This window comes from Dreissena polymorpha, chromosome 3 (assembly GCF_020536995.1).
Source record: "Dreissena polymorpha isolate Duluth1 chromosome 3, UMN_Dpol_1.0, whole genome shotgun sequence".
Classification (NCBI taxonomy): Eukaryota; Metazoa; Mollusca; class Bivalvia; order Myida; family Dreissenidae; genus Dreissena; species Dreissena polymorpha.
Genome location: NC_068357.1, coordinates 132,572,198 through 132,596,703, shown reverse-complemented (window position 1 = coordinate 132,596,703; position 24,506 = coordinate 132,572,198). Strand labels below are relative to the sequence as shown.

At 35.4% G+C, this 24,506-nt stretch overlaps 1 protein-coding gene across 9 annotated transcripts; it reads left to right on the top strand.

Moving 5' to 3' along the window:
• Nucleotides 1–7,517: 7,517 nt before the first annotated feature.
• On the top strand, nucleotides 7,518–14,849 carry LOC127871512 (uncharacterized). Of its 9 annotated transcripts, XR_008045439.1 has the most exons (6): nucleotides 7,522–11,443; nucleotides 11,634–12,210; nucleotides 12,317–12,390; nucleotides 12,582–14,203; nucleotides 14,324–14,383; nucleotides 14,548–14,849. XR_008045439.1 is itself a non-coding variant. In XM_052414508.1 (5 exons), exons 1-5 carry the CDS (start codon nucleotides 11,354–11,356, stop codon nucleotides 14,639–14,641), a joined length of 399 nt encoding a protein of 132 aa, XP_052270468.1. In that variant the 5' UTR covers nucleotides 7,529–11,353; the 3' UTR covers nucleotides 14,642–14,849. The 9 variants fall into 9 exon arrangements, 1 of the variants encoding a protein (XP_052270468.1); XR_008045435.1 differs by having other exon boundaries at nucleotides 7,518–8,926; nucleotides 9,592–11,443; nucleotides 11,634–14,203; XR_008045440.1 differs by having other exon boundaries at nucleotides 7,521–11,443; nucleotides 11,634–13,877; nucleotides 14,102–14,203.
• Nucleotides 14,850–24,506: the final 9,657 nt, after the last annotated feature.

Sequence of the window (24,506 nt, the reverse complement as noted above, 5' to 3'; positions counted from 1 at the left end):
ATGATGTCGCATGCAATTTGAAATCGGTTGGAAGTATTGTTCTGTTTTATCGAACTGTTTGTATATGGTTGCTGCTTTATAAAAAACTTTGGTCCTGCATCTCTGTGTTGTTTTTCTATGTTGACTAGTTGGTTTTGGTTCAAAAACGTATTGCAATCCCCAATACATTCTTTTTTCAAGAGCTTTGTTACATTTGCATAATCTCTGATGTTGGTCGTCTTTGTTTTGATACCGAACAGTATCTTTTTTAAAAATTCAACGACATCCAAATCGTTTGTCACACGTTCTCGCTGTCCACACACGTTGATGAAATAGTGGTTTTTGATTGTGTCAGGATCCAAAGTGCGTATGATGTGCATCGCTGATTCGTTATCGCTCAGTAGCTGATCTTTGTGTAGTATAGTCATTATTGTTAACACGGCAGCATCTAACACTGTAACTGAGTGATAAGGCATTGCATCGAAGTAAAGTCCCAACACTGATACTGCATTACTGTTGTACGTTGAACATACAGAACACGTTGTTATCGGTGTTCTAAATATTCGCTTCACATTATCGGTTTCTGACCAGTACTTGTGATAGATGTTTGCAATATCTTTGTACGTTTCATTGAATTCTGAGCTGAAGAGTAATTTGGCTAGCATGGTTAACGCTCAATAGTTGAACACATCTTCATATATTCAATTTTACGATTTTCCATTCGATCAACTGGCTTGAATCGTTTCTCTTCGTGTAACTCTATGTATCGAAGGCCTTTTCGAAACCAGTATTGACTTATAATTTCCTGGATGTAAAACGGATTACCTTGAATGCAATTGACAAAATAGATCGGGTTGATTCTCACCATGCCGACTGACACCATAAAAATTATAGTAGCGGTTATATCGGCTGTGGTAACTGTACTAAATGTAACATCTTCATTCAAAATAGACATGAAGATATCGTATGAATCCCATGTTGCTGCGTGCGATAACGCCCAATACAAGTTGTTGAATTTTGTGACAACTGGATAAACGATATTTTGATTTATGGTAGCTGTTGGTGAATAGTTGACCAAAAGCCTATTGATGTTAGTTTCGTTGTATCCTGAAATGCAATTCATCGCTAAAAACGAGTTGATGAAAAATACCAGTATACTTTTCACCACACGATCGATTAGTTTAGTGCGTGGTTTGCCGTAACTGCTCAGTATGTGATCAAAAATCTCTTCACATTGAGTTTCAAAACTGTTTCGAAACAACACCGTTTCATGCAAGGACCATGTTTCTTCCATGCTATCCAACAAGCAAATGGGCATTTTTTCACGATTTTGTTTATTTCATTAAAACGTTTACAGTTTTGATTATGAAACGACAACATGACTTTTCGCATTTCAGTTCCGATTAACAAATTTCGGTCAAAGCATTTTGTGTTCGCAAATCCTAACGAGCGACTTGTATTAAGCAATCTCGACAATGCCAGAAACACGTTTACGCTTCACTTTGTTAAAACAAACGTGAGTATTCGAATAGATACAATTTTATCGGATAGCAGGGTCAAAATATTGTACAATAACGTGTGTTCATCTGAGTTTTCATTCCGCTATTTTTTAAGGCCAATATGAGCCTGAAGTCGTGTAAGCATATAACATCAAGCATGTGAAACAAAACACGTTGTAAGGTTCTATACATTTTATTCATTCTAAGTATCAACCAATAATGCCATAGCAAGCACCAAGTTGACATGTTGCATTCTTATCGTATGGATGTCTGCATTTCAGACAAATCAATTGCCCAGAATTTTTGTTGTAGACGTATTCCAAATACTTCAATATGCACTTCATACAGCAAAACCCGTGTCCGCACGTCTTGCTTATAACTGTTGGTTGATTGTCTTCATTTTTGCATATTCGACACGAGTCGATTTCGCCACTGCTCTGTAGTTCACTTGAGATGCTTTCGATAACATTCGTAATATGCGCTGTCGCATGTCCAAGGGAAGATTTTTGGCTTGAATTTTCAATGGCACTTTCTTCAGATTTTAGCGTCAGCAATACTTTTTTAAGATTGTTGATTCGTATCTGAGCTTTACCGTGCAACGATTTTAGTCTCTCTTGTTTTATGAAATACTGCTCTACGAAGTCAGTCTGCTTGTTTCCAGTTGACATTGGGTCTTGTTTTGACGTTCGCGAACCTTTAGGTTTTTTGACAGTTTGGCCGTTATTATTGGCAATAGCTTTGCGTTTATTCGAATCCTTTTTACTAGTCAAACCTGACGAGTCGTTGGAATTGTTATGTACAAGCTGCGCCAAAAAATCCGCAGCTTCTTCGTCTTCTCGCGATTTAAACTGATTGCCAGCTTCTTCGTCTGTCATTTTGAGAAGAGAGTGCACATTTTGACAAGTTTGGTCGAGCTCACTTGGAGTGAGATATAACGGATGACTTTCATCATCCAAACAAAAACCAACATCAGCAAGTTGTTTTGACGTCATTTCGCTTTGCTAACTCAAGAGTGAATGATTGAGTTTTAATAAAAAGACTGGCTTTTATAGAAGACGTTTGAGTTATCTTATTGTTTCTTTACTTCGGAGGATATTGCGAAAAATGTTCATACTACTAGATGTTATATTACACAATGACTCATATTTAGCATTCGATCCATTGCAATTCAATACGACATTGTTCGTAAGCTCAACGTTCTACTTTACAATCAAACTATATCTAACCTACTCATTAACGACCAACACATGATATGCATTTAAACATTTTATTTTACAACAAACAATCAAACATATGAAAACAGTCAAAAAATGGGTTAATCCGTGAAAAGCATTCGCACCCAGCCAGTAACGTCAGCTCGACACATAGCGCAGTCTCCATCAAACATCATCAGGCAGCAGTTTTCACAAAAAGTGTGCCCACACCTTGTCAAGGTACTGTTTTTTTTCCTCATCGTAGCATATGGTACACGTTTTTAATCCTCGAATAGCCTCATCTTTTTCTTCTTGAAGTTTTGTTCTAAGCGAATCCAAAGCCTGCTCTTTTTCAAATAGGAGCTGCGATATTATCCTATCGGTTTCGAGTTCATGCTGCTCTTTTAGCGCGCGTTCGCGTTTAGACCACTCATCCTCGAAGAAACGCTCTTGATCATTAATCAAATGTTCGCTCGCTTCTCGCTGATAAGATGAAGCCTTTTGAATACACGATACCATTTTCTTGCAGACATCGCGACCTTCCTTTGACATAGCGTAGTCGCTGCTGTTCACAAACGCTGTAACCTGACTTCCAAGTCTGTTCAGTTGATAGCCGAACGACTTTAGATCAATTGACGCCGATTGTTCTGGTCGAGTGTATGGCTTTGTAGCATGTCGCTTGCCCTTGCCAGTCGTTTCGCTACTACCACTAGCAGCGTCTGTGTCCTCGAACTTTGGCAGTCGGTTTGCGTATTTCGGCATGATTTCGAGTCAATGTTCTCTCTTGGAGTCTCAAATCAAGAATGATGACCATACCTGTCCGTGTCGCTTTATATACCCAACGGGCTGGTGCGTTTTCAGTATATAGACAAAGCATAGCGCTTACATACCAAAGTCCTTGATAAAGATGAATAGCAAATTTCTTACGCGTGGTAAGTGTAGACATTCATATCTGAGAAAAGCGATGAACAAAGTGGCATGTCTGAGAGATTTTGATCAAACGTACGTTAGCGAGTTAGGTCTTTACCTAAGAAAGACATTTCCCACATTACGCGACGACTGTAAATTGTACATTAAGCACGAAGTAACTATTCAAAATAGACGACCCGATTTCGTTATTCATGTACCAAATGTTGCGCTCATACTGTTAGAATACAAAACGTCGAATGTTACAACAAAAGTACGCAGAGAATATCTAACTCAAGTACTCGATACGTATCACAAGTTTCGACAAAGCTTATGCGTTAGTGAAAATTCCAGCCATATACGTTTACTTAGCATTTTGCTCATTCGCAATTCTTCATCTCGACAAAATAAAATTGTGTGTGTGAAAAATGAGTTAATACCTAACAGCTGTTATTTGATATGAACTTTTATGAATATTTTTGCGAAATGTACTATGATCAAATTTCAACGCAACAGTGCAGTGGAGTATTTTTCAAATCACAATATCTCGCTAGTACAACTTTTTTTCCAATCCAATACTTCATCAAATATCTACCAGCATCGCACGAGAAATTACACCCAGTACAGCGAGGTCATAAAGTGCAGATAATATCGAACGTCATTTCAAATTAAAGTACACGGATAGATGAGTATTTGCGAGAAAGTTTAACTGTACATTTCTCAACAACCTATGCAGATATTGGGATCAAATTTTGACTATGATATTCAACTAAGAAAGCTCCACAATGATTGTTCCATACGTTGTATTCTTTTGTTAATGCTTCTTGGACAAAAGTGCAAGTTTATGGTCGAAAATACCGTTTGTATGAAGAAAACTTTTTTGCCTTTTCGTTTTGCTAAACGAAATATGTACAGTTGAATAAGGAATTGTTTTCTGAAGAATTTGGTGTATACCACTTTGCATGTATGTGAATCATTTCGATTAAATACGTAGGAAGTTTAACGCAACATTGATATTTTTTTTGACATCGGCATCGAGTCAAAATTCATGACGTGCAGTAGATCTACGTAATTTCGCTTCATGTAAACAACCTTGGTGCAATATCGTACAACGAGGTTTAAGTGCATTTTCTTTGAAACCACTCAAAATATCAATATGAAATTTTCAGTACAGTACACATATGGCTATATGCTACAATAAAGTACTGATGGTTTGCCCTGAAATATATGCTTCCATGTAAAATATCTGTCCGAAATCTTTTGTATGAAGAAAACTTTTTTGCCTTTTCGTTTTCATAAACAAAATATGTACCGCTGAATAGGGAATTGTTTTCTGAAGAATTTGGTGTATATCACTTTGTATGTATGTGAAACATTTCGATTTAACACGTAGAAAGTTAAACGCAGCACTGATATTTTTCTTTACATCGGCTTCGAGTTAAAATTCATTACATGTAGTACGTCATTTCGCTTCATGTAAACAACCTTGGGTAAAATATCGTACACCGAGGTTTAAGTCAAATTTCTCCGGAACTGTTCAAGTCATCACTATCAAATTTAAAGTACAATGCCCAGCTTATTGTTAGCTACAACTTTTCTATTGTAATTTTTGTTCCAACATACATGCTTATGAGATAAAAATCACGTTGAAAACGTTCGCAACAAGAAAACTTTTTCATCCTATCGCTTTTTGAAACAAAACTGATATCATCTTATAGAAAATTTCATTCCGAATATTTCGCTATGACATGCGTGTATGTTTATTGTATCGCTTGATCAAGACTAGCCGAAAACCATTTTGCCTATAATCACGAATTCACTTTTTAAAGCACGAAACATGTACTGTAGATCGAACGTCATTTCTATCCATGTAAACAACCTTGGCTTGGGTGCAATATCTTACAATGAGGTTTAAGTCAATTTTCTTTGAAACCACTCATAATATCCAGATGAAATGTTCACCACAATATTCTATCATATGATAGCTACAATTTTTGTCTCGCCTATATTGTTCTCACACGACTCATTGTGTCAGATATTCAATTTTGCAAAATTCGCTAAGAAGAAAACTTTTTCGTGTTAAGAGCATTTATCTTCATTTTGGTATGATTTTGTAGGAAATTCAATTCCACGCATTTTGATGTATTACACTTAAACGTCTGTCTAAACACACAAACAATACAGTGCAATAACGATTTCGTACTAAACGCATTTCTGTCTTTAACTTTAGATTTTTACAACGTCGTCTTTTATCCATGTAAACAAACGAAACAAGATGTTAAGTTACATCGGTTTAACTTAATTTGCTCGATAGCGTCTCTTGATATTTAGATGATTTTTTCACCACAGTATTGCATCATATGATAGCTACAATTTTTGTTTCGCCTATATTGTTCTCACACGACTTATTGTATCAGATATTCAACTTTGCAAAATTCGCTAACAAGAAAACTTTTTTGTGTAATGAGCATTTATCGTTATTTTGGTACTAGCTTGTAGGAAATTCGATTCCACGCATTTTGATATATGACACTTAACTGTATGTCTCAACACAACAATAAAACAGTCCGATAACGGATTTTAACTAAACGCATTTCTGTCTAACATTAGATTTTATTTTAACGTCGAACAATCGCTCTGTACTGTAAAATGAACACTGATTTCGTACAAAGTTTAAGTCGCGTTTTCGCTACAACTAGTTGACATATATTTATGACATTTTCGCCAAAATATCAAACATGATAATAGCATCAAGTTTTGTGGGGATCATTTTTCGCTAACATTTACGCATATTGTAGAAATGCTTAGTTTTTCGCATAAAAATCACTTCGCTGAGAATGAAAAAAATTCCCATTTTAGACAAGTACATAGCAATTGATACCATTCGATAGGGAATTCTGTTCTGCACATATTTTGATATATGGTAATCCACAATAAGTCTGATTACAAGGAAACTACTTCGACAAAACGCATTCGTGCTTATAGAAATTTCGAACTTTAAAGTATCGAGTTAAACTGAATGACGTTAAGATAGCAAATATTTCACAAAACTGTGTTTGTTTGGAAGAGGTTTAACTTAACTTTCTCGATAACGCGTGAATACATTTCGATGAAATTTTCACTACCATAACTAGCAAATATATAGGAACAATGTGTGTTAAAGCATTTTTGTATTTCATCAACGAGTATATGTCAAAACTTCTGTTTATTGACCAAACTTGGGTTGGTATGAAGAAAAGATTTTCATTCCGCAATATGGTACTGAGATATTTGTATCATGCGATGGGGAATTCATTTCTGCGCATTTTGGTGTAACATACTTGATGTTTTTGTAAAACGCTGCAGTTATAAGGACAGAAAACCATATCACAACAAACACACATTTGTTGAAAATCGTAAATTTGACCCTTCGTTCTTAGTGCATATTCACGTCATTTGAATAAATATCATCCTACAACTTAAAGGGACGTTTACATATCGATGATAGAAAATTGTATTTCTCGCGACTGATTTAAGTCGGATATCTTTAGAACCCGGTGTCCGAATTCAATAAAATTTTCATCAGATTAACAGAAATTTCTATGCGCACACACTGATACTATGGGTTTATACAAAATCGAATGCGCGAGTTACGATATTTTGATATAAACGCAAATTTTCATGATATTTCCAAGTTGTATGAACAATTGTACAGATAACCAAAATATTTGTATATCACTTTGTAGGCGCTATTGTGCTGAACATTTTGATATATGATGTTGGATATTTATTTTCTATTTATTCGTTATATCAATACTATACTCGCAAAACATAGTTGAAACAAGAAAATCGAGGTTGTCCCTTTAACAATGCCAGCGCAAAATACTATCGAGTTGCTTTCGTCAAAAACTACGTCATATAAACAATTTAATTTTCAAAATTCTTAGAACCCTGAATTGTTCTGGCTATGTAGAAATAAACGGGTATAACGGGGATATTTTTATGCCGGAGTTAAATGTACACTACTTATAGTGAATATTTTTGATGGATTACTCACATATTTTATATGATTTAGGATTATTTCACAATGCTACTGTAGGTTAGTAACTTTGACTAGATATTTTTCTATTTCTATTATGGGTTCATGTTTAATGTGAGCATCTGCCCAAAACTATACACTAAAGCACAAAAGGCAATGGATTTGCTGTATATCAAAACTAAAAGAAATACTGGAAATACTGGATGGATTTGATGGACTCATGCTTATCAATTTTTATGACCATTCAATCTGTGAATATTTCGGCTTGTATGGTCATGAAAAAATAGTCGCACTGTCACGCTTTGGTTAGAGAGCCCACCATGTGATCAATGACGTTTCAATCTTGATGAGAAGGGATGCACATTCCCGAATGCATCCTTCCTCATGATATGTTGAGTTAAACATGTTCATTGCACATAAAAATGTCACAGAAAGAGATGCAGTGCCAAATACCGACCGCATGCAGTGCGCGAGCATGACTAAACATGTGGTATTTGAACATATGGTATTTAAACATGTGGTATTTAAACATGTGGCATTTAAACATGTGGCATTTAAACATGTGGTATTTGAACATATGGTATTTAAACATGTGGTATTCAAACATGTGGCATTTAAACATGTGGTATTTAAACATTTGGTATTTGAACATGTGGTATTTAAACATGTGGTATTTAAACATGTGGTATTTCCAGAAGACATTTAATTCGGCTTTGCAAGACACTGTGCTTGGTATTTCGTAAACTAACATTATATAGCAAGCACGACATTAACTGTTCAATAAAACAGCGTTCATGTACATAAATTGTGTGAACTCAAATCATGAAGTATACGATTTTCTGTCATTCTTGGTTTGGTCGTTGAAGAGATAAGACGTATTTTTTGTGCTCTCGACGTCGCGCTCAGTATATAAATTGAACTGCGCGGGCAAAAAAACGCTCAGTTGACCAATAGACTTTGACAAAGACAGACGTTAATTTTGTGATCTCTGAAAAAAATTTGACATGATTTTTTTTTATGATGACTATGTCTCAGTTGACTTTTGAACGTTAACGAATATGAACGTACTTTCGTGAGCTCTGACTACAGTATCGATGAAAAGTTTTGAGTTTAACTGACTTGACTTCGCGTTATAGAATAGCGACTTGGTACTCGGGTTATTGAATGACTGGTGGACTGTAGTGTTAGGTTATTGTCATGAGATAACAACTTGACTTTGACTTGAGTTGTGTGCAATTAAATTTGTGTTGGGGTGTCAAGCGATTGACTTCACTTGAACTCTGGACGTCGGAGTGATCAGATGTGTCTTTGAAGCTGGTGTCTACGAAAACGTGAGTACAAACTTTTGTGTTTGACTGTTGACGTGTCTCACTGTGTATGATGATTTATGATGATTTTAAGCGGCTGGCGTATTATTGTTGAGTTGTTGTACTGATAGAGAAGTGAAATGCGTTGGGTATAAATTACTCAGTACTTATACAGTGTCGATAATATGGTGTGATGAGAGATGATGGTGTTACAAAATATTTACTGAGCTACTTTGGGAAACGAACCGATGATGTAAAAACATTGGAAACATATTTCATGAAAATGCATGTGCTTATATGTACTAAATATGATATTGCTTTACTTGTATTTGCATGTCGTTAACATTTCTATTTTATTTCAGTATGCTGTGGTGAGTATTGCAGATTTAACTTGTATGTGTGGTTTTTAGTTAACGATGCTTAATGAAAACTATTATTGTACACTTAGTATGGAATGATGTGAATGATGATATGATGGGTAGAATTAATCAGTGCTTGTGTCTAGAAATGCTGAATGTTTATTGAAAAGGCTAAATGCTAGCCAGTACTAAGAGTTGAGCTACCGTGGGAATGTGAAACGAACTGATGGTGTAATATGATGGTGTATTGACATACTTTTCTTATATGTACTAAATATGATATTGCTTTACTTGTATTTGCATGCTGTTAACATTTCTATTTTGTTCCAGTGTGCTGTGGTGAGTACTGTAGATATTACTTGATTTTTAGTGTCTATGAATGCTGATGTATGATAGCTATAGCATGAGCTCAATGCTAACCAGTATTATGAGTTGATGTATTGTGGTGATGCTAATCGAACTGATGATGTAACATGATGGTGAACACTTACTGAATGCATAAAATTTATTGAATTGCATTTGTTGATATGCACTATAATATGATAAATGTATTGCTTAACATGTATATTTCATGATGTTTAATTTCAGTGGGCTGTGGTGAGTACTGTAGATTGTATTGCCTATGTATAGAATTCAATAAAAGATTATGACTGAAAACTGCTTTTGATTCTTTTTGAACAGTTTTAGGGACTATAAGTCTATAACAAAAATATGTCGGTTGGCGTTCATACAGCAATGTTTTGAGTAGTACAGAAATGTTTCTACGTTTGTGGTCGCCAGTTGTCTGTGATGTGTAAAGTGAAAAATACACGGAGCTTTGAATACAACAAACAGTTACTGTTTTAACACAGATTGTGTGCTATGCATTTTTCGATGTAGATCTTTTTCAGATTTGACATGAAATGTAGACCTGACATTTGAACAGAGCTGGGAAACGAAAAGGTAAGTTTGTTAAATTTCACAATGAACACTTGTGTTTTGACAAAAGAAGAGATAAAGTGAGTTTTGTCATCATCATGGTTTCTTTCAGAGTATAACTCGTGAACAGATGAAAACCTATTTTTTGCTAGATTTTCATGTACTCTTTTTTTGGATGATAAGTATGTCAGTAACTCAAAATCATACGGCTAGTACAGTATGGAACATGAATGCTTTGTTCAGATTTTCAGATGTGTGCTGGCAGTTCAAGTCTGGCAGCTGAAGTGAACAGTCATGATTTTGTTGGAGCTCCAACAATATGCTAGAAGGTAAGTAACTATGTTTAATTTGCATTGCATGTTTTCCTATGTTTCAGACTTTTAAACAGAGATGTCATGATGACTGGAGTTGAGCACAGGGCAGTGATAAAGTAAAAGGTAAGTACTGAATGTTTGTTCTATGCATGTTTTGCTATAATACATTCCAGGAGTGCTTATGCAGTGATGATTTGACAGTTGAGTGAAAGTGGAGCCATGCAGTCTTGATTTTGAAGCTTATCAACAAGCCTTGAAGGTAAGGTTAGAATGACTCAATGTTAGTGAATTATTTAAAAAAATATACTGTCAGTGAAGTACTGTCAGTTGCATTTGGACAGTTGAGCAGAACAGACGTAGCTGTAAGAGCTCTCATATCTGTTGTGTAAAACTGTCCTAATGATATGTTATGCTTGTTTGTTTCTGTTGTACTATTTTTCAGATACGTTTGGCAGTGAAGGATTGAAAGCTGACATGAACAGAAAAAAGATGCTGTTGGCAGTGATGGGTTTGGAAGCTGGCATGAACAGAAAAGCAAACATATGGTGAGTACAAAATAGTTTTTATATGGTATGTTTTGTGCATGCTTCTATGTTTCAGATGTACTTGCAGTCAACAACGAAGATGATTCAAGAAGAGAAACATTGTTGTGATGTGAATAGAACGTTCAAATAGGGTAAGTGTAACAATTGTGGTAGTTTGATTTGTACCATGTGTGTATTGCTATGTTTCAGATTGCACATGCAGAGATGGTTTCCTACTGGGTGTCAATAGAAGGGACACGAGTAAAAACGATTTCAACTGCTAAACCACAATTCAAGAAGTTGGGTAAGTTTTAAGTCATTGATTTGAGGTGTACAATGTGTTCTTTACTTTGTTGCAGATTCGAGTCACTGGTTTACACATGGAAGAAGATTTCCACCTCTGTGACACATCTTTACAAAAGCAAGGTAAGTTGACCAAGTTGTTTTTTTTATTTGTTCTGCTATAATGTGATGTTATGCTATTTTTCAGGTTTTCCATGTAGCTATGGATAAAACAATTTTAAGACAGAATAGCTGCTGCAGCTTGGTTCTGTGTTGGTTTTTGTTTAAAAACGTTTTACATGCATGTGTGTTTCAAAATATTTTGTTTCAGTAGAGGGCCAGATGTCGAGCAGTACAGATGTGTTTCTTGGAGGGAGCTCCCAAACCGTGAGTACAAGTATTTGATATTTAGAAGTCTATGTGAAAGATAATAGCAATGGTAGAATCTATCAGTACTTGTGTTTAGAAATGCTGATGTGTGACGGTTAACTGAAAAGGGTAAATGCTAGCCAGTACTTACACCTGAGCAAACGTGGGATGTCGAACTAACTGATGATGTACTATGATGGTGAACACTTACTTTGTGTATCGAAATGCTTTTGTTGATATGAGTGTGAGCTTAATACAGCAATGTTTGAGTAATACAAAAAATGTATGTACTCTTTTGTGGTCGCCAGTTGTCTGTGATATGTATAGTAAAAAAAACACAACACAAAGCTATGAAGCATACAATTGTTTTAAGATTTTATCAATGATTGTGTACTATGCATGTTTTGATTTAGTTCGTTTCAGATATGACATGACCTGAATATTTGACAGTCGAACGGAGCTGAGCATTGCAGAAAAGGTCTCATAGTAGCCTCAACAGTGAATAAGGATATCAACTGCTGTGACTAAACTGTTGAAGAAGGGTAAGTGGAACAATGTGTTTGTTTTATAAGTACCATGTATGCTTTATTTTGCTCTGTTTCAGAGTAGACATACAAACAGTGTCTTGCTTTGCATGCTATTTTTTAGGTCTCTCATGCAGTGAGGGAAAAGAAGAAGATTTCAATAAAGAATCACTGCTGCAACTCAGCTCTTTAAACAAGGTAAGTGTTTACTATGTTGTATACAAAATGTTTCTCTTTCTTACTATGTTTCAGGTTAACATTGCAGAGATGTTTTGACAGCTTGTGACAGAAAAGAAATTCAGCAGCTGTGTCTTGACTGTAGCCACAAGGTAAGTCGAAACAAATATACTGGTTTGTATGTTGTGTTGTTATGCCCTTCTATGTTTCAGACTTACATTGCTGTGACTGTTCCACAGTGGGTCAAAAAAAAGACGAATACAGGTTTCAAGAAGAAAATTGGCTGTTAAAACTCTGCACAAAATATGAGGTAAGTGAACTACTCTTTTGGTTTGTGTTGTGCTTTGTTCTGCTTAACTATTTTTCAGATTTGAGTGGTGGGTCGTTACAGAGCAGACTTTTTGACAAGTGAGAAGTTGAGAAACAGAGAATGATTTAAGATCAGCTAGGTAAGTCTTGATTATTATGCATTGCTAAATGTTGTTTTTTATTTCAGTATGGCTGTGGTAAGTACACTAACTTTCTATAATTTAATATTGAACTGCTTTGATAACTTGTATCCTGCTATGCAATGCTTAATATATATTTTTCATTTCAGTATGGCTGTGGTAAGTACACAAACTTTCTTTAATTTTCACATTGAACTGTTTTGATGACTTGTATCCTGCTATGCAAAATGTCTTTTTTTTATTTCAGTAGCCTGTTGGTAAGTACGCTAACTTTCTATAATTTCATAGTGAATTGTTTTGATGACCTGTATTCTGCATTGTAAAATGTGTTTCTTTTTCATTTCAGTATGGCTGTGGTAAGTACAATTGCCTTTCATATTGAACTGTTTTGATGACCTGTATTTTGCATTGTAAAATGTGTTTCTTTTTCATTTCAGTATGGCTGTGGTAAGTACACAAACTTTCTTTAATTTTCATATTGAACTGTTTTGATGACTTGTATTCTGCTATACAAAATGTGTTTTTATCAGTTCAGTTGCCTGATGGTAAGTACAATTTGCTTCTTTAAATTGCATGTTGAAATATATTTGATGACTTTTGTTCTGCTATGCTCTTTTTCATTTCAGTTGGGCAGATGTAAGTACACTTCATTTATGTAAAAACTGAATATGATTGTTGTGCTATACAAAATGTGCTTTTCTCAATTTCGGGTCAGCAATGGTAAGTAGATTGTGTTTCTTTATGTATAATTTTGTATACATATTGTTTTTTTCATCATAGCATGTTTTTCATATTTATGCTTTGTGTAAGTAAAATGTTCATAAATCATTCTTATCTTAAAACTAAAAATGTATTGTGCTATGCAAAATGTCTGTATGATTTCAGTTGCCAGAGGTGAGTACCATTACAGTTGAAAAGTTAGTTTTGTTTAGTTCAAGTTTTGGTTCACAGTTCTGTTTGTTATTTGGCAAAATTTACATGTATGCATTGAGTCTTGATTTCAGCTCGATTGTGGACTGAAGAAGATTGTCCGCAGAGGGATTGGATACAAAATACAAAGTAAGTACTGAGTTTCTTACTAAAAGTTTTGAGTTGTATTCATTGTGTGTTAATATGCTATGATTGCTATGAACATGACTTTTGTATTTCAGCGAAGACAACATAGGTAAGTAAAATTGTTATCTGTTTCATGTTTACTGTTACAGTTCAATATTGTGTTTATAAATTGTAAGTTGTACAAACACATTCAAAAGTTTCTGATCATGCTTTCGATTTCATTTCAGCTTTACTGCTGGACGAGTGTTCTCTACTACTAGACGTGTCAGGTTTACTACCAGGCGAGCAGTGACAACAAGGCGCCTTTGTGGAAACAACACAACAAAAAAGTGAGTATTAGTTGAAATTGTTTTACTGTATGTTATACTTAAATGCAAAATTGTGCACATAAATTGTAAGTTGTACAATTACAATGAAAGTTTCTGATCATGCTTTTTATTTCATTTCAGCTGTACTGCTAGACGAGCAGTGACAGAAAGGCGCCTGAACATGCAACACAAAACAAAAAAGTAAGTATCAGTTAAACAGTTGGTAGAGTTGTGTGTTTTTCTTTAGCAGTTTGTGTTTACTATTTTATTTGATACATGGTATATTACACATGCATGTTTTTATCATTTCAGGCTGTTTACTTTCATCGTTTACTGTTTAACACAATTTGCTTTTCTATTTTCAGTGCCAATATCCAAACCTTGATGTGGACACCGAGTAGTCAATACATACGTGTGGCGTATAGCTGCGACAAAACCGTGGGTCCATCGCACCGATAACTTGAACATTGGCCCGTGTATGGACATCAGTGCAACTTTGTGAATCCATGTAACTTTGTGAATCCATGTAACATTGCGAATGTGTGTCGATCGAAAAATGTGTACATTCTGCACTGAAACGAACTCGGTGTTGCAAGTGGCAAGTGTTGACAGTGTGTATGTTTATGTTTATGTTTTTACATGAAAAATAAAGGAGATTGTTGTTTTATTGTGCTGGCCAGCAATATTGATGTATTGATGTATGTGTTTGTGTTTAAACTATGCAATACCAAAATCAAACAAAAAATAAACATTAACAGTCATTAACTGTGTTTGGGCGGCCGAGGGGTTTAAGACTCCACAAGTGTGAAGCGCACTGATAGCACTTGGGGGTAAACACCTCGGTATTTCGGTGCTAAAATGTTTTCACGGTGCTTATTTTGACGCACTGTTAGAACTACCAACCAGTAAATGATTGCTTGATTTATAAAACAAATATTCAGTCTCTACTTTGGCACAAGAGACTCTAAGTATCAAATACCAACAATTTAGACGCAGACAATCACATGGTGGTACACCAGTCCGAATATACTCATTGCTCTAGCCAGGATTGCAAATTACTTGTGTTGACTAGCAAGGCTCCCTAGTAACGGAGCAGTGTTACTGGCGTTTTTTGGGTCGATAGTGCTTAGGTGAGGTTTTGCTCGAATCGGGAGCGGGTCACTCGCTTGGGCGAGTTAGTTTTCGCTCGTAGTTTCCAATCTGGCTAGATCAATGTAAGGTTGTCGTTGACTGCTATTTGGCAAGCAGAAAGACAACAGCGGTTAATTAACTGAGTATGGGCGACCGAGGTATGTAGGTGTCAATAGACCGACTCCACAAGTTGCGAAGCGAACCGATAGCACTTGAGGGGAAACGCCTCGGTTTTCGGTTCTAACATGTGTTATCCATGCTGTCGTTATACTCTGGCAAGGCTCCTCAATCTATCGCGAGGGACACTCATTATTGCCCGCAAGCTTTAGAACCTGACGTGGGTCGATGCGTATGCGAGTCCGAGGACGCGATGGCATTTGATAAGGCTACCAACCAGTTAATGATTGCATGATCTATAAAACCAAATTTTAAGTCTACTTGGGCACAAGAGATTCCAAGTACCAAAATACCAACAATTAACAAGCAGACGCTTTTCAAAACTATGACCGCTGAGATTGATAGTCAGATGGAGTCCTGCCCATTTAGCTGTGTAGCGGTCTAGGGCGGGGTTGCAAGTCAATACGAAATGAGGCGCTATAAAGCAACTCGTCCCCGTTATGACCGTCAATACTTTCGACACTATCTGGGAATCCTTTCAACACCACATTGTTGCGCTGTTGGAAGGGTGGTAGGCACGCATGGTGACATGCCTGTGCTTTGCTATGCGACACCATGGTATTTTCGTACGGTGACACGAAATATCTTAATCTGGCTCTCTCAGAAACGCAGGCACGCGTTGACCGAACCTGACCGATGACCGAGCAATAACATTTCTATTAAGTGCTTCAATGCACAAAGTCTGCTAGGGCTGGGGTGGGAAGGCGACTTCTCTTGTACTCAGACAAGAGGAACGGTCACAAGTCCGTGAAAACGCCGAGTGACACCACTAGCTTGCAAACGTACAAAGCAAAAAACTTTCAAACTTGAATTTGAGGTAAAATGATAAAAAAAACTATATGAATGACTAACCGATATAAGATATTTTCCATATGGCAACAAACTATGCTACTCAATGTTGCGTTGAACATTAATTGCGCCTTACGAACTACTCGTGTTGAGACTTACATTGAGTGACTCGTAAACGTAAAGCAGTTACTCGCTTTTGACTGCATACACATTTTGTACAACGGTTCGTTATTGGTATAACTTGTCTTTCAGTGAGGCACATTAACATAAACGTTCAACAGTATTTAGGCTTTATATTGCGCTTGTAGAATATACGAACAAAACACACTACATAAATGACGTTTAGGGATTATTTTCACTTTCCATTTGAGATGATATGATGAAAAAGTATATACATCAGTTTAAGCGACTTTCATGACATTCACCACATGGCCATAAACTTGCGTTATTCAATGAAATGTTAAAATTTCGCTAGCAAAATAAATAAAAACTATATACGCAGTTTCATAACTTTCGATGTATGATCATGAAGTTTGAAATTGTGCAAAGCAATTTTGCGTTAAAAGTTGCATGTAGTTTTATCCCGATCTGAAACGTTTCGCTACAATACAGCCGTATTCGAAACTCAACAACTCAAATGTTTGTACAGAACAATACGAATGTTCCCATTTTGAAACGACAGTAAGTTAAACAAACATTTAGTGGTAAAGCGACATTTCTTGTACTCAAATAGGAGAAACGGTCACGAGTCAGTACACAAATCATAGCAAAACTACACTCTGCAGCTTGTATGAAACGTGTTTACAAAACCAAAGTAGTTCAAAGCAGAACGCTTTTCCTTCTTCGAGGGAGAAGAAATCTGGGTGCAAGTCCCGGCTTTGGTTATAACACGAATACTACTCGCTGCTCAATAGCAATATTCATCATCCTATCCTTATTTAAGGAATACAATCGATTTTTGCCATACGGCCACAAACTATGCTACTAAGTGTTGCGTTGAACATTAATTGCACGAAATAAACTACTTGCGTTGCAACTAGCAAGCAGTGACTCGTAAACTCAAAGCAGTTACTCGCTTTTGACTGCATACACATTTTGTACAACGGCTCGTTATTGGTATTACTTGTCTTTCAGTGAGACACATTAACACAAACGTTCAACAGTATTTAGGCTTTATATTGCGCTTGTAGAATATACGAACAAAACACACTATATAATCTACAATCGATCGCATAGTTAGCTACTTGAGTTGATATTGACAAGCGCTGGTCAATCATCTCGTTTGTAAGCTTTCGAGTGTACACAGTAGTTTGCAGTTTTGTTTCACACATAATACAAAATATGGATGAAAAAAATCTATATACATAACAGTTTGCGATATTAACTACTTTTGCCTCTTGGCCAAATCTACACTCGATCGCATAGTTTGCTACCTAGGTTGATATTAACAAGCGCTGTTTGAAAAGCAGTATTACTTCAATGCTATGGTTTGGTTGTAAGATAAAATACTAGTATATGATGCATTGATGTAACAGATATGTAGGCACATTCGTATAGTAGAAGAAAATTCTCAGCAGCAGCTGGTCTGCAAACACTACAATGCGATTTTGCAGTTTGATACGAACGTGTTTTGTTCACGTGAAGTTGAAATGAAAATCTGTCGTGTCTGATCAATGAAATATATTTGATAAAATAACACAGTTGAAAGGCAGTAACATATCTAAGGTTGTGCTATGTTACAGCTCCACAAATAGTTATTCGTCTTGCAAGATACTGGAACAGATGTCCACATGTTATTGTATATTATCTGATTTAGGATATTTTGAGAAATTATGCAACAGAACATTTCTGCAAGATGTGAAAAAAATATCTATTTAAATGGGATTTCTGAGGTTTAGCCATCGCCGAAAGGCCAATGTTTCTTCGTTAATGCATGGCAAAAGTAAAGGCTATATTGTTTGCTAGTATGCTAGTCCGTATTGCATATCGCAAGGTGGTAAAGCGGCTCTTTTCATTTCGCTGTGAAAAGAACGGTCACAAGCCCGTACAAACGCTGAGTGACACCTCTTGATCATGTAGCTTGTATGAAACGTGTTTACAAAACCAAAGTAGTTCAAAGCAGAACGCTTTTCCTTCTTTGAGGGAGAAGAAATCTGGGTGCAAGTCCCGGCTTTGGTTATAACACGAATACTACTCGCTGCTCAATAGCAATATTCATACTCTTAGACAGTCAAGTTAATCGCGGGACCAAATGCCCATAGGTTCGATTTTGACTTGCTACATCCATGATAAAAATGAACCAACACATTGACATTGAGTACGTGATTAAAATGTACCAGCAATTTTTCGCTAATCGGTATGTAGTAAAACTATTTGACAAATCTACGTTATAACTAGCACAGTTAAAATTTAACGTTTAAGCATTCGCTGATAATAGGCATGCAATAGCAATCCAACGCTGAAATGATTCACACTCCTACGCAATTAATTTTATCGCGGGACCAAATACCCATAGGCTCGATTTCGAGTTGCTAATTAAAATATATTCGGATAATAATTAGCTCAGTCAATGTCGATATACACATGGCATCCATATTGAAATGTCAAACACGAATATGGAGCTCATGCAAATATCGTTCTAGCAATGAGATCGAAATTCGTATATGAACCGCGAATATCGAGCTAGATTGATTTTCGCGCCAGCACTCTATTTCAAAGATGAAACGACGATATTTAGCTGTTGCGAATATCGTGCTAGCTTTGAGATATGAATCTTAACATGAACTAGATTGAATGTCGAGCCAGAACTGACATCGAAATTCAAAGGTGAAACGCGATTATCGAACTAATGTGAATATCGTGTTCGCTCTTAGTTTGAATGCAGCTGAATTTTAACCTTGTTATAATTTTGCACAGAATAGGGGTTTAAAAAATCTGGTATAATCCTCTCCGATAAACAGTGTACTTAACTTCAAATAGCAGTTTTTATCAACATCCATTTAAAATGTGCTATGTGTACTTTCATTAAGGTGGTTCTAAATGAGAATCAGTGTTTGTGTCTTTAATTTCATTAAATGTATTGATTTTACTGATTTCATTTGTGATAGAACGGGTTCTTAAATCATATCCCTAAAAGTAGTTTAAAGGTTCAATTTAATGAAGGACAAAGTAATCAACTGTCTACTATTTTATTGTCCTAAATTACTGTATCAAGAACGTGTTACTTACGGACATGGTTCCTTGCTCAGGAAAGTGCCCAGGAAATAAACTACCAATATCCGGAAAGGAAAGTTCACAGGAGATTGACGCCCAATAACAGGAGTTTAACTCCCAACACGTCACTCTACAGGCTACTGAGACCTACAGGCTACTGAGACCGAGAATACATCTCGTCTCCCGTTCAAATAGTCGATGCAACATTTATACAACAGACAACAGGCATACATCATCAAGTTTTCATGTATTCAAAGTTAAGCATAGCCTATCTCCAAGCTACATGAGTCAAAACTTTGTAACTCAGGATTCTGTTGAAACTTATAGAACTAGGTCTAGTGAACATGGGATGTAAGTTATGGAACATATAAGGAGTATTCCCACTCTCAATAGATTTAAAGGAGAAGTAAAGAACTACTTTTTAGAATTGGTATTTTTGATCTATTTAATTGTTTTAACCCCAACTAGTCCCAAGAGTAATGTGATATTATTTTACGTTCAACATTGTGCTTTTGGCCTGTGATAACTACATAGGTCAGTTACTATAAGGTATTTCATTTTTATCTTGTTACATTGTCGTAATCAATTGAGCAACAGCGTAATTTTGTAATCTTTTTAACTACCTTTGTTCTTTCATATTGTAATTATTCTTTTTTGTTTTTTTTCATGGTCCATGCCTCTCTATGTCAGACTATCAGTAGAAAGGACCACAATGGAAACAAGAGATTATCATCTCTTTATTGTGTCATATATATGAGTACTGATATGGTTCATCACACAGCAGTTCATTAATAACATGTTTTAAATGTTGTTAAATTTTAATGTATGTTTGTGTTGTTGTAATATGTTATGTTGCTCATTATCGAAATAAATCTATCTATCTATCTATATCTATCTATCTATCTATCTATCTATCTATCTATCTATCTATCTATCTATCTATCTATCTATCTATCTATCTATCTATCTATCTATCTATCTATCCATCCATCTATCTATCTATCTATCTATATCATCATATCGTTATACAAAATACACAAGAGACGGAAAATCAATTAAACACAACATATTATGATACCATATTTTCACTGAAGAGAAATACATATACAAGTAGTTGACATTTAAAGGGCAATAATTTGAATAAAGGGAGAACACCAGGCCTTCTACATTGCGTATGATTACATAATGCATAACAAGCCAAACAAACGACGAACAAAAAAACCACCTTAATGAAAGTTCAAACTACCCATATTTTAAAATATCTTTTAAATAGTCAAAAACTTTAAACATTTAGTTTCTTCCCCAGTTACACCGTAGTGGCATTGTCAAATATTTGGCAATAGTAATTGTTATTTTCTACCATTTGGTGAATATTATTAAGGATTTAGTGTCTTTTACATTCTGATGTTAGATAATAACAAGGAACTGAATATGTGGTCTGCATATTGATTCCCAAACCTATGTACGTCCTCAATAAAAGTACACTTGGCTGTTTATGATTACCCATTTGAACGAGTCATTCGTGTTAACTCGTTATGTTTGAAATCAAATGAATACACCTTGATTTCCATGTTGGATGACTCGCAACATTGTTATTAAGTGTATTTTCTTTATTTATTTCAGATAGAAACATTTAAAACATGTTTAATTTATCCCGTATATTAATTAAAAAATATATATTCATATACATTTTTTTAAATAGCTTATTATTTACTTGCAATGCAACAATAATATAATAATACATTTTCATATATGCTACAGGTTTATTCTGGTAAGTTTTGCTCTTTCTAATTATCTAAGTTTTATCTGTGAACAGCCTTATCCGATTGTTCATTAATAATCATGTTGATAAAACTGATATTGACTAGGATAATAAACGTAATAGTGCTTATTCGGCGTTGTTTAACATTACTTTTTAACTGGCATGTAATAGCCCTTGCATGACCAGGATTTTATATTTATAATGTCAATGTCAAAACTCACTGAAGTCTGAAGTTGAGTAAATTAATGTCGACTGCATTCGTATCGAGATTGGCAGTCACGTGTTTAACAGTCAATGTATCTACCAAGTTCTGCCCAATATAGTTGTTAAATCAGTGAGTCATCGGATTCACATTGCAAATTTGTCGAAATATATGCAAACTTAAATAAGTTTAAAATGGTGCATGTAACTCTTCACATCACAAGATGAGAAGATACTAATAGTTATTATCACTTCGATACTGTATAGTTGACTGTAAAATTATACTTCTCGTGAATAAATATTGACAGGTCTGCATGTTCTCGTTTAGGGGCTAGTGAAACTGTAAAAGAACTTCAAAAACACACACACATATTGAGGCTACCCATCCTAAACAATACCTTATCAATAAATCAACATAAAAAAGTGTCCAATATTTACTTTTGTGGAATCCAAAAACTTAAATAAACGAGAAGTGTTTGAATTAAAATAATGGTTTATACTATTAACTTCGAAATCTCGAGTAACGCGGCGCTCCATCAGCGTCAATAGTAATACAGGATGGTGAAGTAAGCGTCGTGCATGTGAGAGCGCCGTGAAATCAACTGGAACACCATATTGTGCCAACCATTTTCGGGTATGTTTGGTAAGTTTGGACATGCACGTAAAGCTGAAATGAGCGTTGTGGAAGCGTCATAGAAACGCTGTTGTATCTTGTTGACCAAAATTGATTATATGATGATGATGATGATGATGATGATGATGATGATGATGGTGATGATGATAATGATGATAAGAAAGAAAGGATGATGATAATGATGACGACGACGACGTCGAAGACGACGACGAAGACGACGACGAAGACGACGACGAAGACGACGACGAAGACGACGACGACGACGACGATGACGACGATGATGATGATGATGATGATGATGATGATGATGATGATGATGATGATGGTTATGATGATGAGGAGGAAAAGGAACAGGAGAAAGGTGGTGATGGTTTTGGTGATGCTGATGCTGCTGCTGCTGCTGCTGCTGATGATGATGATGATGATGATGATGATGATGATGATGATGATGATGATGATGATGATGATGATGATGATGATGGTGATGATAATGATGATGAGAAAGAAAGGATGATGATAATTATGACGACGATGATGATGTTGATGATTATGATGATGATGATTATGATGATGATGATGATGATGATGATGATGATGATGATGATGATGGTTATGATGAGGAGGAGGAAAAGGAACAGGAGAAAGGTGGTGATGGTTTTGGTGATGATGATGATGATGATGATGATGATGATGATGATGATGTTGATGAGGATGATGAGTAGGAGGATGAGGATGATGAGTAGGAGGATGAGGATGATGGTGATGATGATAAGGAGGAGGATGTTGTGATGATTATAAAAAATATGGTGGATGACGCAGGGGAGGCTGATTTTACGATGTTGTCGATGTTGATATCGATATTAATGGGGTATTCTGTCTGGCGGATGTTGAGAATTATTTGTGTAGAGTTGCTGTACTGCATACAGAGCGGATTAACAGAATAAATCGTTCTCAGGATTAATATTTGGAAGGAGTAAAAACAAATAAGGCAAAATTGTAACAATTTAAACACAGTCCTTATATAACAAGTATGCTCTGCTCCGAGTTGATGTATTTATTAAGAATGGATTTAAGGCACTTTTTAAAAATGATTTGTCAATTTATTGTATTATTATAGTGAAAAAGGGTAACCGGACTCAATAAAAAACACATTAAACAATACTTATATTTATAGGCTAGTAAGAGATTCCTTTCTATCACTGTTAAATGTCTTTTAAAATACCTTTGAGTATGTTTGACTAAAGTAAATGAACACATTAAATTAATAAAGTAGAGGCCATGAGTTAGAGTGATAAAAGTTTACAAACACATGTACACCATACCATTTGGCTATACATACACCAATTAAAAATACATATGCCTACAAGTACAGAATCATGCTTAAAGGAACACTTTGGCGCCACCAGGCTGAATTTTGTGAATGCTGGTATGCCTATAGACATATATTTGAACATTCTGTTTGATCTAAAGTCAGGAATAAGCCTACCGTGTATAGCAATTAGTAATATATTAGCTTATTAATGATACGGCATGAATACAAGTATTAAAGCGAAATAATTTACTTCAATAGTATCATATATTTAATCTATACCGATGAAAACAAAATCCCACCAATTTGTAATGTGCCAGTAAGTATGATTGTTTACAGATGGGTCAGATTGTAGTTACACGCTCACATTGTTCTTGTATGTTTATTTAAAAATATACCTGTAGGCCTGAATATCTGCATGTGGGCATAAACCATAGGTACAAACTTATACCTGTTTGCGTAATTTGTACCTGTAAATATACCTACTTACATTTTACCCCAATGGTACGTCGTGCATATTAACCATCACGTGAAAGCGCACAGGTCCGTATTTTGGTCGGCATGTTTCGAAATAATAGAGTTAAGCAATACTTTTTCACGCCATGCGTTATAAACAGACAACTAAACGATAAATTAAAAACATTCCCTCTTATGACTCATCATGGCTGTTCTTATAAACACACTCGTTTGTCGTGTATTCCACCGAGAAAACGATATTAAGAACGCTGTAGTTTTTACGTGCCCCACACAAAAAATTAAAATGATTAAGGTAAAAAGTTTAATTTAATGATAATGAATTTGTAGTCTGATTAAGGTAGGAAATAATTTTGTCGAGATGATATCCATTTTTACGTTTTTATATCCGATTTGGTATTTGACAATTTAGGTAAAAAACATATACCGTTCTAGTCCACAGTGATAAGATTGGTAGTAACAGCAGATCTATAAATACATACGCAACATGTCAACTAGGAGTTATTGAACAGTTTTTATATGAAATATATGGCTATGCATTATGCGGGATACATTTTGATTAGTTTTCCCGACATATTGTTTACAGCAATTTTTACTTACTTACTTTACTTTACATGTTGCTACACATTTTGGA